Genomic DNA, 13,562 nt, shown 5'->3' with positions numbered 1-13,562 from the left:
GACCGTTGACAAGGAATTCGATTATTAATATGGCTGCGGCTATATGTAATACTAATTCCACTTGTGCAAGACCAAATTAAAGAAAGATTCCAAAAGATTTCATTTTATTAAGATGAAATGACAAATATACCCATAAATTAAATGACTTTTGTTTGCTCATGCAAGACCAAATAACAAATAATAAAAAAAATATGAAACAACTAAATTTCGACATTAAGGTGTCGAATATATGTTCATAAATTCGACACCTTAATGTCGAAATTTAGTATATTTGGACTAATTTGCTAATAGTTAAATTTCGACACTAAGGTGTCGATATTTTACTCCAAAATTGACATCTCAATGTCGATTTTTACCTATAAAATTCGACATGTACATGTCGACCGTGTCTGCGCGGGATTTTTTTTTTTTTTTTAAATATGAAACAACTAAATTTCGACATTAAGGTGTCGAATATATGTCCATAAATTCGACACCTTAATGTCGAAATTTAGTATATTTGGACTACTTTGCTAACAGTTAAATTTCGACACTAAGGTGTCGATTTTGTACTAAAAAAATCGACAGCTCAATGTCGATTTTTGCCTATAAAATTCGACATGTACATGTCAACTGCGTCTGCGCAGGATTTTTTTTGGAAAAACGATATTCTAGCTAAAAAAACACATAAATGCATATTTTCTTGTGTTTTTCCACCGTAGATTCTTCTATTTTGATGTCTTCTGACTCCATACTTACCATCTTTGTAAGATTTGTAATTGAGTTTTGATGATTTTGAATGTTTAGGTTTTGTGGGTTTATAGATGAGGAAGGAGAAAGGTTTTGATGGAGAAGATGAGAGTTGGTCTTGTGGTTTTGTAATAGGATTTTTTTTTTTTTGTTTTTGAATTTTTGGTATTGGACATTTGGGATTTTTTATTTTTTTAATAAGTAAGAATATTATAGTATTTATACATTAAATTTTTTAATTTGGTCTTGCACAAGTGGAATTAGTCTTGCATATATGCGCACCCTATTAATATTTGCTAAAAAAAAACTATTATTTTTGTAAAAAACAAATTTTCCATTGTCTTTGTTTTAACATGAAAATTTCCTTTGATTTTTTATTTTTATTTTTTGAGAATCATTTTCCATTGTTATTAAAGCTGTTATTTATCTGGTAGATATGACCCAATTGATAAACCAGTGGATGGTCCAGAAACGAATCCATGAGGCCCAAATATGCAAACACAAATCAATTCAAATCAAATTAAAAATTTAGAAAAACAAATTGTAATTTTTTATATTTTTTATTTTTTATTTTCACAATTTCGGGAACAAGAGACAAAGAAAGCGGAAGCAAGTTGAAGTAAGCAGAGATGGCTGGCCTACTGGCATGGGCGGCGGACGTGGTGGGAGGCGGTGGTGGTGGGAGGAGCGACGAAGACAACGATCCCAATTCCATCCCTCTCATCTTCACTCCCGACCAGCTGACCTACGTTCGAGAGCTCGATCTCAAATCAGCTTCTCTGAACCGTTCGATCCAAGATCTGCGGCTGAGATTGCCTCCCCCGGATATCTCTCAACGCCTTCCTCACCTCCACGCCCATTCCCTCGCCTCCAATAACGATCTCGCCCTTCAACTCAACGCCCATTCCACCACCAAACAGCAGGTATTCCTCTCTCTCTCTCTCTCTCTATGAATATGCCTAATTTTTTTTTTCGCAAGTAATTTTTCTTAATTCCAATCTTCTTTCAATTTTTTTGAATTTGAATTTGAATTTGATTGTCTTTTGCATACCCTATTAGTAAATACAGGCGTTATTTCGTTCCCGCGTTTTGATATATGATGAAAAAACATGCAGACAGTTCAGAACTGAAATTATAGTGTGATAGTTCAGCTCATAATTTAGGCATATTTCAGCAATTGAATTCGGTAATTCTTTCTCCATTGCAGACACAGCTGAGACAGGTTAGGTTAGAGGAAGAAAATGCAGAGTACCAAAGTGCCATCTCCAATTGCGAAATTAAAATTCAGGAGAAGTTGCACGAAGCAGATTCCTTGCGAAGTAAGTTGAAGGTCAGAGTTTAATTTCCCTCGACTTTTACGTATTTCTGCACTCATAGTTCTTATTAAGTCCAATTGACTAAATTAGTTGGAGGTAGTAATATGTTTGGATTTTATTGAGAAATTTCAGCTTTTAACACTAGATCTAATACAATGAAACCGAGTATCTCGTTAACTAAATAATTAGTTAGTTAGTAAGGAGTCACTCCAATCCAATGTAATCCGATATATGTAAGTGAACGAGGATAACTTACAAACTATTCTTTGCAGGAAATGGACTTGATTGAGAGAAACCTGGAAGAAGAGTGGCAAAGAGCAAAATCATCTGTGGATGCTAAAAATTTAGGGGAATCAACTGAAGTGCTTAATGAATCCCAATCATTAACAGTTGGAGTGCAAGAAGAAGCAGAAGCTCCCAAATCAGCACTAATGGAGAAGTTGGATAACAAGAAAAAGGAACTGGTCTGTTGCATGGTTAACTATAAGTTCTGTGGTGTTTCGTTTAATTTGAACTGATGAAATTCTGTTTCATTTATAGGCCTCAATGGAAGAGATTGTTCAAGAATTGGAGAAAGAGTGGCAACGGGTCCAAGATAATGCATTGAAGCAACCTACTCCAGGTACTTCGTCTAATACCTGTGCTCTATTTAATTGACAATTCTCGCGTTCGGAGAAACAATGGCAGCATATTAGCACCAACTATGACCATTTAAATGGAAGAATGTGAAGGGGGTGGGGGTAGGTCTAGAAGTTGGCAAATACTTGAGAATTTGATCTTACTGGTTATTAATGTTTTGGCTAATGAAGTAGTTAGCCCCCAATTTCGATAAGGAGCTGTTTGTTTTGTTAGTAGTTGGTCGCTTTTCCCATGTTTCCTAACCAAAGAAAGAATGCATCTATGTACGGGTGGTTCACTAAAGGAGCAAACATAGAGAAAAAGATAATTAAAATACAAATTTGGGGGAAACTATTTGGCAGGCTGTTTAATACCATTTAACGTGGTTAAAGGGCCACATCCTACACAGTTCCAATACCATTATGGTTTTGGCTTCCGCTGTCGCTTCTTGCTGTTAAAACAGCAATAAGTTATTGTGTTTATTTAAATCGAAAACCGCCCCCCTGAAAACGCGGATTCCATAAGTTTAAATGAGAGGATTGATTTATTTTTTACGTTTCACCCATGGGCTAAAACGCCACCAGAACAGAATACTCTTGTGAAAAATCATGTGCAAAAGCAGGGAGTAATGGAAAATCTGCCCGTATAGTTGTCTTTAAATGGAAAATATGTGCTTCAATTCTTGAGCGATAGTCTCAATAAGACAAAATCTTTAAAATCAGGTTTACATGTTTCTATGTTCTTCATCAACAGCTCAGCGAGAGAAAACACTGGATAAACAGCTTCACAGCTTAATTGAACAACTAGCTGCAAAACAGGTTATATCTCTTACTAACTCAAGCTATTCAATACTATAGAGAGGTGCCTCTTTTGTATAATTTTTGCATTAATAATAACTCGTCTTTTACCTTGTGATTTTAGGCTCAGGCAGAAGGTCTCATGGGTGAAATCCATATCAAAGAAATGGAGCTGGAAAAGTTGAACGGAATGTGGAGAAGAATAGAAAGCAGCAGTTTATATACTAGGAATCGGTTTGGTAGAAGTGGTTCTTACAAGGAAAATATATCTTCCGATTATTCTACCGATTCTCGGCAGAAACTTCCTATTCATACCGCTGGTCGAAACGAGACTTTGCAGAGGTTAATGCTTCTCAGGTCAGCTTTTGTGCTCTATATTTTAGTTTTACACATACTGGTTTTCATCAAAATATCATTCTGAACCTCTCTATATACACTTTAGTTTGATTATTAGTTATATTCGATACACGTGTGGTTGTACAGATATTTGATTTTTGGTGTCTCGTCACAATTATTTGTAGAAACGAATGCAATTATGGGTTTTGATTCTTTCGACAAAAAACATATACCAGTTTTCGTTATCTGGAATTTGTTTCCGGTATGTGATCTATCTATTAATATAATCACAGTTGAAGGAGTTTGTTAAGATACTCCGAATAAAGTAGTAGAGTTTGTTAATATTCATATATTTATCTTGGGAAAAAAAAGGAAAGGATCGACGAAATTCAGTGCATTTACTTCTATCGCTGAAAGAGTCTCTCGGCGGAGGTTCTCCGGGCTTCCATCTTAATTATATGGGCCAAAAAATCGGCCCACGAATCAATGGGTCCGGGTAAGCACCAATGCACGCAATCATTGTAAAACGTCACGTTCTGATCAGGCCAATGCCCATATCTACTCGGGTGCCCGTCTGGTCTCAGTAGCATCGCCTGCGTCGTATCCAGCAACCTGAATTCCTTCTTCCCCTCCTTCTGTGCAGCCTTTAATTCCTCCGACTGAATCACGTACATATCCAAATTATCACCCTCCAGAATCTTCTCGTTGCTCCGGTACGGCCGCTGCCGCGGGCAGTCTCCGCCCTCGTTCCACATCCCGTTCTCGAAGTGCGCCGGCGCGAATGTCCGGAGGAGCGTCATGCCGCTGAAGTTTTTCCGCCCGTTGATGGCCTTAAACGCTGTCCGGAAGGCGTAACGGTAGCCGTAGGCCATTGGGTACTCGGTGACGTTGGGCAGCTTGCAGTAGCGGCAGCCGACGATGCGGCGGTTCTCGTAGTAGACGGTGGTGCGGGGGAACCAGTGGCCGGCGTTGAGGACGAGGTAGTCGAACCCGTCGATTTGACTCGTCCACGACTCGTCGGACTCGTCGAGGTAGAGGTTGAAGAGGCCGGTGTGGGCCGGGCCATCGGGGTCTCGTTCTTCGAATCTTACCAGAAAAGGGGTCCAAAAGTAGGCGAGGGTAAAATTGTAATTTACGTAACTCAAGCGTCTGAAGTGGTCATCCGAAGTTGTGGAGACATCTATCGGGTATTCTACCTGAAATTGCAACACATATTCGTAAAAATTGATATAAACACAAGTTAAATTTTCTTTTAATTATTATAAATATATTTTTCTTATCATCCATAATTGGTTTTATTGAAAAAATATTAATACTAATAATTTTGAGAAATAATGTTTTTGAGAATAATAAACACACAAGTGTCCAAGATTAATCCAACTAATCCAAGCTGTCTTCCTTTTAGCTTTCATTAATCAATAATTCAATAAAGTATAAATAATCATAGATCTATAAATATATACATATATATAAAATATATATATGTATTTATGTCCTACTGACCTACAGTTTCTGGTTGAGATCTAAAGCCCCACATGCCTTTTATCATCTTATCCATATATATACACTCACCAATAATTTCATTTCTTTTAACAAAAATTCAATATAATAAATATAATAACAATTATTGCAGTGCCTTACTATTTTCTTGAATCGCAGCAACTAGCAAAGCAGTCGTTATTAATTAGTGATGCAATCCTTTAATTTTGTCATAATCTACCTTAAACTAAATTAAACCTTGAAATAATTGAGTTCTTGATGGGATTTTTTGAAAAATAAGTAACACTAACCCTTTCCCACACTTCGATAATTCCCTCCTTAATTATATCAACTAATGTGAACGTAAACACTAAACACACTAATTAATCAATTAAACCAAAATCAAAAAAAATTCATATTAATTATATGCACACACATATATGTGTGTGTGTGTGTGTGTGTGTGTTAATGCTAGCTTATCCACTTGCATGCAAATTAAACCACATGAAAATTCTCACGCCAAAAACAGATGTCACGATAGATACAGCTTTAAATGATATATAAGCAAGCAGAATGAATTAATGTGTGTGTGTGTGTGTGTGTGTGTGTGTGTGTGTGTGTATGAAATTGGTAAAATATAAATTGGCAAATGACCATACTAACCCGGGATAAAAGGCAAATCATAGACTGCACATGGTTCCTCCCCACAGAATCACCGACAAATGCCATTTTCTTACCCCGGGCCATATCCAAGAACCGATACGGGTTCAAAACGGGCAATTCGCAACCGTTGGGTTTCCACCTCCACTTCAAGAAATCCAAATCGGGTCGCCCGTATTTAATGCAGTTATTCTGCTCGTGGATTGCCCAACACGTTGTGTTCGTGTAATACGGAGCATCCGCATTCCGTACCCATTCGCCCGTGAAGATATCGCATTTCTCGTGATCATCGGTTTTATTAATATCTCCTCCTGCATGAATCACCGAGGAATTTTGCTTGTAGCTCGAATATAGAGAAGGACTCTGAAGAAATATTAATGGATAATTGAGATGGATGATTATTGTGATGAGGATTAATGCTGTAGAGATTAGTAGTATAGCACTATTCTTTATTTTTTTGTTGTTTTTTATGGTTTGCTCCATAGCTAGATTTGGAGCTTGAAGTTGAAATTGAAGGTGTGGGAGACAAAGGTCAAAGAAAGTGAAGACTGGATAAGAATATACATTTTGCAATAATTATTGACTTATTGTGAAACTATTTTATAAATTGGCCCATACACTATTTTTTATTTATTTATTTATTTATTTATTTATTTATTATTATTATTATTATTATTATTATTATTATTATTATTATTATTATTATTATTATTATTATTATTATTATTATTATTATTATTATTATTATTATTATTATTATTATTATTATTATTATTATTATTATTATTATTATTAATTTTGAATCTTATGAAAAAAATATTTAACAAAGGCTAATATTTTTCAACACTAAATGAGAATTGAAAAATTGAGGTTTAAGTTGAGATATTATTTATAAATGTCTCTTTTTACTTTTCACAAAATTAAGAAATTCAATAAGTGTAGTTTGATTTAAAAATAAAATAAAATATTAATATAAAAATGATTAGAACAACCTTTATGATTTAATGATTTATAAGAGATAATTAATGCTTAGAGTTGCATTAATAATGTTAAAACGGTAATATGAAACAAAAACATAAAAAAAAAAAACAGTTATTGTTTAAAGGGGTTATATGAGATAAACCCCTCACTCAATTTCCTAAGAGGGATAAGTCCAATTAATAATTCCATTTTTGAGATAACCCCCTCCCATAGCAAAATACTTATATTACCCTTGTAGTGTATTTTTTAATTTTAATGTTTAATTTATTTTCCCTAAATAACTCCCCTAAAAATTCGCCTAATCCCCAAAATCTCTCAAAAAATCTTATGCCATTTCAATTAAAAAAAAATTACGTTTTTTTAATTCTGTTTTTAGTTGACTTTTTTTTTTTTTTTGCAGAAGTTATTTTTTAAAATTTTGATTAAACTGTGTGTTTTTTTTTTTGTTTTTTTTATTTTTTTATTCTGAAGCGTTTTTTATAAGAAAATTATAAAATTTTGATTTTCTTTAAAAAAAAATATTTTCGTTTTTAAAAATTGATTTTTAATTTTTTTTTTTTTAAATTCTCTTTTGACATTTTGATTTAAAAAACAAAGTTTTTAACAATTGAAATCCACTATAAACTTATCGAAAACCACTATGTAATTGACGAAAATCACTATGTAAGTAATGTATTTATTCCATTACAAAAAAATCATTATAAACTTATCGAAAACCACTATGTAATTAACGAAAACCGCTATGTAATTAATGTGTTTCATTACAAAAATTCATTATAAACTTATCGAAAACCACTATGTATTAACGTAGTTGGTTACGAAAATCCATTATAAGCTTATCGAAAACCACTAACTAATTAACATTATCTATTACGAAAATTCACTATAAACTTATTGAAAATTTCAGTTTTTTAAAAGTCATTTTATTTCCAGCAGGTTTGCCAAAAAATTAAATCCACTATTTACTGTAAGTATAATTCATTATTTAATGACACGTGAGAATTATAAATCCACTCTTCGGCGATCTAAAATATACATGGAGATGAGTACTACATCAAATAGAGCCCCATCTGATTCGTTTTCCTCAATTTTTCGACCCATCAATAGCTCATACATAACCACTCCAAATTAAAGTTGTACGTGCCGTTTTGTTCAATCTCCTTCTTTTATGTCCATATTCTGTCACATAGAAACAAAAACAAAAACCACTAATACGTAAGGATTGAGTAAACTTACACCATTAAATACAACAGTGACATGTATATTATCAACTCATACAGTGTTTTTAACACTATGCAAATAAACAAAAACCACTATGCAATAAACGAAAACCACTGTACAATTAACGAAAACCACTACGTAATTAATGTATTCCATTACGAAAATCCACTACAAACATATCAAAATCCACTACAACTATCAAAATCCACAACGAAAATTGCCCGAAATCCACTACGAAATTATTGATATCCACTATGAAATTACCAAAATTCACGACAAACTTATCCAAAACCACTAAAAACATACGTAATCCACTACTGATTACTACTGACACAACTAAAAAAAATAACAAATAAAAAAACATAATCTACTATTTGAATCGCCTGATGGCGGTGCCTATATTGCCTTGGCGCCGTTATATGGATCGCCAGATATGAAGGCGGTGGTTGGTGGCTCTGACCACAAGCAGATTACTGCTCTTCTTTGCGAGGATGACGAAGAAGATCCTGAGACGACGGTGGCGTGTTGGCGTTGAACAACACATCCGCCAAAGTGTGGATGATGACAGACGACATCAAATTTATCCCCTACTCACAAAAACATGGTTCCATATTTAAAATCAAGAGAGGTACCAAATATTAATCATAGAGCTTGACAATAGAGCTTGACAATAATGATAGATAGTAAAACATTGGAAATTAAATTCGTAACCAATACCTTGAGATCCACTAGTCTTATCAAAATCACTATTATAAAACACTTAAAACAAATGAAAGCATATATAAAGGAAATCATCGAATATCGACGCCACTGAATATACCATTCCTCTTTTACAAATAGGCATCTTTCCGGAATAACTGAGGTAAGAAGTTCCACTATAAAATCTATGCCCGATTTTACAACTTTTATTGAATAGAATCCGTCGTCTTTGAACCAATTAAACTGCAGCATTGTCCCAAACCTCCCAAGAACTGATATTAGGATGCATCCATAAAACACATTCGAAAAACTAAGTTCTAAGGTACGAATTACTGTGACTAAATTAGGGGAAAACATTACCAACAAAAGCAAACAAAATGGCATTGAGTTTTACTCTTTGCAGACTCTTATTATAATAAGGAAGCCCTGATCTAATTCTAAGAATTAATTAGCTAAAATGACGTCATCAAGCAATTCCGAATACAACCAAAAAAATCAAATCTTTTAGACTCCGAGTTCCATGAATCAAAAGAAAAAAAGGGGGAAAAACACAGACAATGATCAGGAGTTAATAACATGATGCCGCCATTGAAACTGTGATTTGTGAATACTGATCAAAATACGAGTAAATGGAACTTACCGAGCTTCGAACAAGGGATGGAGGCAAAAAGGGTTGGTTAACACCGGATGAATCGACTGAAAATGCAGGGTTTCGACTGAATATGCCATCGGCGATGAATCGAGATCGATAAAACTTATCATCATGAAACGAGATTTTGCCTATATCACAACGATGGTAGAGAGAAGAGAAAAAGGCCTCGGTGGAGAAAAGAAAGAAGGTGGAGCCGTGAATAGAGAAGAAGAAATGAAAACTAAAAAAAATGGAGATCGTGTGATAGGGTTAGGGTGTAATTGAATTATTATAATTTAATTTAATATTAAATAATTGGTTTTTGTCAAATAAAAAAAGTAAAACATAAATTTATACAAGGTAATACATAAGGGTATTCTAGAGAAATCGTAATTAAAAAGGCTGATAAATAAAACTTTGGATTTATCTCAAAAAGGAGAAATTTTTTTGGGCCTACACTAACTATAAAAGGCATATGAGGGGGTTTTCTCAAATAATCCCTTGTTTAAATGTGGCTATTCATTAGCCATGACATCATTAAATATGCTTGCTGATAAAATAAAACTCGTACGATTAATAAATTTAGCAAAATGATTTTCGATTTGATTATGCGATTTATCAACCTTGATCTGAAGCTGGTAAAAATAAGAGAGATTTCGTAAACCTTAACCAAAAACCACTATATTGAATAAATGTTTTTAAATAATATAATTTCCCTAAAAACAATAAAAAAGAAAGAAAGGAATATTGAAATTCAATGCATTTTTGTTCGTTGAAACTTGAAATAGTCTCTCAGCCTTTGATTTTCGGGCCTCCACCTTCAATAAATGGGCCAAAAAAACGGCCCAGGAATCAATGGGCCCGGTTGACGCAATCATTATACAGGATTACAGCATCGGGCCAATGCCCATATCTATCTACTCGGGTGCCCGTCGGGTCTCAATGGAATCGCATGCGTCGTATCCAGCAACCTCAATTTCTTCTTCCCCTCTCTCTGCGCAGCCCTAAATTCCTCCAGCTGAATCATGTAAAAATCCAATTTCAGAATCTCCAGAATCGTCTCGTTGCTCCGGTACGGCCGCCGCCGCAGGCAGTTCCCTCTCTCGTTCCACATCCCGTTCTCGAAGTGCGACAGCGCGAATGTCCGGAGGAATACCACGCCGTTGAAGTTTTTCCGGCAGTTTATGGCCCTCAGCGCCGTCCGGAAGACGCGGCGGTAGCCGTAGGTCATGGGGAGGTCGGTGGTGTTGGGGATCTGCCAGAAGCGGCCAGTCGACGGCGGTGCGGGTAAAAATGTAGAAAAATCATATTCTTCTTCTATTCGTAGGAAGTAAAAATGTAGAAAAAAAAAATCATAAATATAAAATTGGGGGAAACTATCTGGTTTCCAATAACATTATTGTTTTGCTTCTGCAATCACCTTTTGCTGTTAAAGCATCAATAAGCTATCGTGTGTGTGTGTGTGTGTGTGTGTGTGTGTTTTAAATCGAATTTAGCCTGAAATTGTGGATTCAATAAGTTTAAACTGGAGTTTTTATGTATTTGTTTACTTTTCATCTATGGCCTAAAAGCAGTGACCAGTGAGTAATAAAAATCTGCCCATATAGTTTGCTTTCAAAATGGAAAATATCTGCTTCAATTCTCGAGCGATAGTCTCCATAAAACAAAATCTTTAAAATCAGCTATACATCGTTTCTATGTTCTTCATCAACAGGTCAACGAGAGAAAACGTCGGATAAACAGCTTCACAGCTTAATCGAGCAACTAGCTGCAAAACAGGATACATCTCTTACTATTCAAGCTATTTTATATCGTAAGAGGTACATTTTCGTATAAAAAAATTTGCATTAATAATAACTAACTCGTCTTTTATCTTGTGATTTTAGTCAATGTGTGATGAGATTACTTGTTTTATGTTGATAAGGAGTAGATATTTGTTTAGCTTTCGGTTCAACGGAACGTAGAAGTGAATTATTGCTAGGAATCACACCTTGTGCATTGCTTTGGTTGAAGATTTTTCATTTTAAATTTGGAATTTATTTATGCTAAATCATGCTTTGTTCGGTTTTAAATCTCACCTTAGGACATTTATGATACGAAGTGTTGGGTAGTAAGTGATTTGGGATATGATTTGGGCCTTCTTTGAACCGTTTGAGCCTTTCAAGCCTACCATTTTTGTCGAATTTATCCTTAGAACCTTGATTTGAGGCTCGGAGAAAAGGTGTTCTTTCTTTTAGCCAATATGTAGAAGGTAGAAAAGTGGAGATTTTTGAATAATTATCCCTTGGAGGTCGGTCAAAAAATTCTTATAAGATCTTTTTTCTTCTTCGAAAAAAAAAAAGAGATATAGATATATATGTGCCTCTTTATATATATATATATCTAAATTCTTCGATTAAAAAAAAAAAAACTTTAGGGGCACTAATAAGAAGTTTTTATTTTTCAGGGACCTAATTGCAATTATTCACACGGCCGTGCAAGAAAGAGGCAGGAATCTCACACGGCTGTGTGAGATTTCGGGGAAGCTACTGCCTAAAATCACATAATGGCGCGGCCCTGCGGATTTCTTAACTAAATCTCGCACGGCCGTCCGAAAGTTAAAGCAGCTACTGCCTAAAACCGATAATTGGCGCGGCCGTGCGGATTTCAGGCCTAAATCTCGCACGGCCGTCCGAATAAAAAAATCGGGCATATTAAATAGGGGTTTTCCAAATCACAATTCTCACAACTCTAATTCCTCTTTCTCTCTTAATTCGAACCCTAACCCCCTCTTTTCAAAATTTTCGATTTTCTTTGAACAAATTCGCCTAAATCCCACCAAATACACACACATAACACTCAAACATTGTTGCTTGTTGGTGATTTGTGCATGGAGGCTTCAAGAAAGGTGCATATTTCTCCACAAACCCACTCCACCAAGAACGCCCACAAGGTGTTCGACGAATTGCCCAAGTCAAGTTTGGGGGGAAATTTGCTCCTCAATTCACTTCTAATCCCTTCCACACGCATTCTCAAGTCATGGGGAAACGAGGACGTGACGGAGAGGGCACCTCACAAGGCGAAGGCACTTCTAAAGGCAAGGGGAAGGGCAAGAAAACCGATCAAATTCCAACACCGGACGACGATGCTTTTTGTGTCGAAGGCGCCAGCGCTCGTTTTGAGAAGCAAAAAGTGAAAAAACTTGTGACGGAGCGTGCCTATGAGATCACCCTTCCACAATTTGCGCCGTTGCACCAAGAATTCCTACGACGAGGGTGGCAAGCATTATTGGAACCGGAGGGGTCGATCAATTTATTGTTGGTCCGCGAGTTCTACGCCAACACCCGTATCCTCCTAACAACGGATCAGAAATCGAGCACGGTTCGAGGAAAGCGGGTCGATTGGTGTGCCCAAGCAATCAACTCCTTCTATCACCTCCGACATGCGCCATTCAATTAGGAGCAAATGCAACTTGCGGTCACAAGAGATCAACTCGCCGAGGTGTTGTGCGATGGACCCCCAATTTGGTCCGAACTCTCAACCGAGGAGGCATACGAGTTAGAGTGGAAATGCATCCACCAAGTAGGCAAGGCGCCGAAAACAATAGTTAACCACCCCCAAACTTAAAATTCACATTGACCTCAATGTGATTCGCCTGGAGTTTAAGGATAGAAAACAACTGTTTAAGCGTCGGGACCATCGTTGGGTTGCTCACCAACCCCACCTTGCGCATGAGCATCACCATCCTCTTCCTCATCCGAAAACTCGGGTACCGGCTCAAGAATCGGTGCGGGCAACGGAGCCGGTTCGGCGCACTCGGGATTGTCGCATGCCAAATGGCGCACAATGACTTGGAGCATCTTTCCCGACCACCGTTGGAGGGATTCGATCGTGCTCAACTTGTGTTCCACCGTGGCAAGCCGATTTCTCGTGATCACCAACTCTCGCTCCATTCTTCTCACACCGTTTTCAAAGAAGAATGGAACGAGAGTTGGTGATCACGAGAAATCGGCTTGCCACGGTGGAACACAAGTTGATCACGATCGAATCCCTCCAACGGTGGTCGGGAAAGATGCTCCAAGTCATTGTGCGCCATTTGACATGCGACAATCCCGA

The 13,562-nt window shown here is 36.3% G+C and overlaps 2 protein-coding genes and 1 long non-coding RNA gene across 3 annotated transcripts; 1 reads left to right on the top strand and 2 right to left on the bottom strand.

The window, feature by feature from the left end:
* The first annotated feature begins 620 nt into the window (after positions 1-620).
* On the top strand, positions 621-4,138 carry LOC105971991 (golgin family A protein). Its single transcript, XM_012996929.2, has 6 exons — positions 621-1,652; positions 1,937-2,059; positions 2,318-2,509; positions 2,586-2,667; positions 3,417-3,481; positions 3,585-4,138. The coding sequence occupies exons 1-6, from the start codon at positions 1,359-1,361 to the stop codon at positions 3,879-3,881; spliced, it is 1,053 nt and encodes a 350-aa protein (XP_012852383.2). The 5' UTR covers positions 621-1,358; the 3' UTR covers positions 3,882-4,138.
* LOC105971974 (protein trichome birefringence-like 19) lies at positions 4,099-6,503 on the bottom strand. The gene is made up of 2 exons (XM_012996912.2): positions 5,939-6,503; positions 4,099-4,992 (listed from the first exon to the last, which is right to left on the bottom strand). The coding sequence occupies exons 1-2, from the start codon at positions 6,416-6,418 to the stop codon at positions 4,201-4,203; spliced, it is 1,272 nt and encodes a 423-aa protein (XP_012852366.2). The 5' UTR covers positions 6,419-6,503; the 3' UTR covers positions 4,099-4,200.
* A 1,847-nt stretch (positions 6,504-8,350) lies between these two features.
* Positions 8,351-9,971, bottom strand: LOC148768292 (uncharacterized). Its single transcript, XR_016033053.1, has 2 exons — positions 9,477-9,971; positions 8,351-8,724 (listed from the first exon to the last, which is right to left on the bottom strand). It is a non-coding gene; the product is annotated as an uncharacterized LOC148768292 (long non-coding RNA).
* Between the last annotated feature and the right edge of the window lie 3,591 nt (positions 9,972-13,562).

Source organism: Erythranthe guttata, chromosome 8 (genome assembly GCF_056151865.1).
Source record: "Erythranthe guttata isolate IM_541 chromosome 8, IM_541, whole genome shotgun sequence".
NCBI classification, from domain to species: Eukaryota; Viridiplantae; Streptophyta; class Magnoliopsida; order Lamiales; family Phrymaceae; genus Erythranthe; species Erythranthe guttata.
Note: the sequence above shows the minus strand (reverse complement) of the source record. Positions and strands in the feature narration are given on the sequence as shown.

Excerpts from the sequence above, each read along its gene's own strand:
- LOC105971974 (XM_012996912.2), bottom strand. The coding sequence starts at position 6,418 with ATGGAGCAAACCATAAAAAACAACAAAAAAATAAAGAATAGTGCTATA. Across the intron at positions 4,993-5,938 it reads TGATTTGCCTTTTATCCCGG|GTAGAATACCCGATAGATGT; the intron begins GTTAGTATGGTC and ends TTGCAATTTCAG.
- LOC105971991 (XM_012996929.2), top strand. The coding sequence starts at position 1,359 with ATGGCTGGCCTACTGGCATGGGCGGCGGACGTGGTGGGAGGCGGTGGT. Across the intron at positions 1,653-1,936 it reads ATTCCACCACCAAACAGCAG|ACACAGCTGAGACAGGTTAG; the intron begins GTATTCCTCTCT and ends TCTCCATTGCAG. Across the intron at positions 2,060-2,317 it reads CCTTGCGAAGTAAGTTGAAG|GAAATGGACTTGATTGAGAG; the intron begins GTCAGAGTTTAA and ends TATTCTTTGCAG.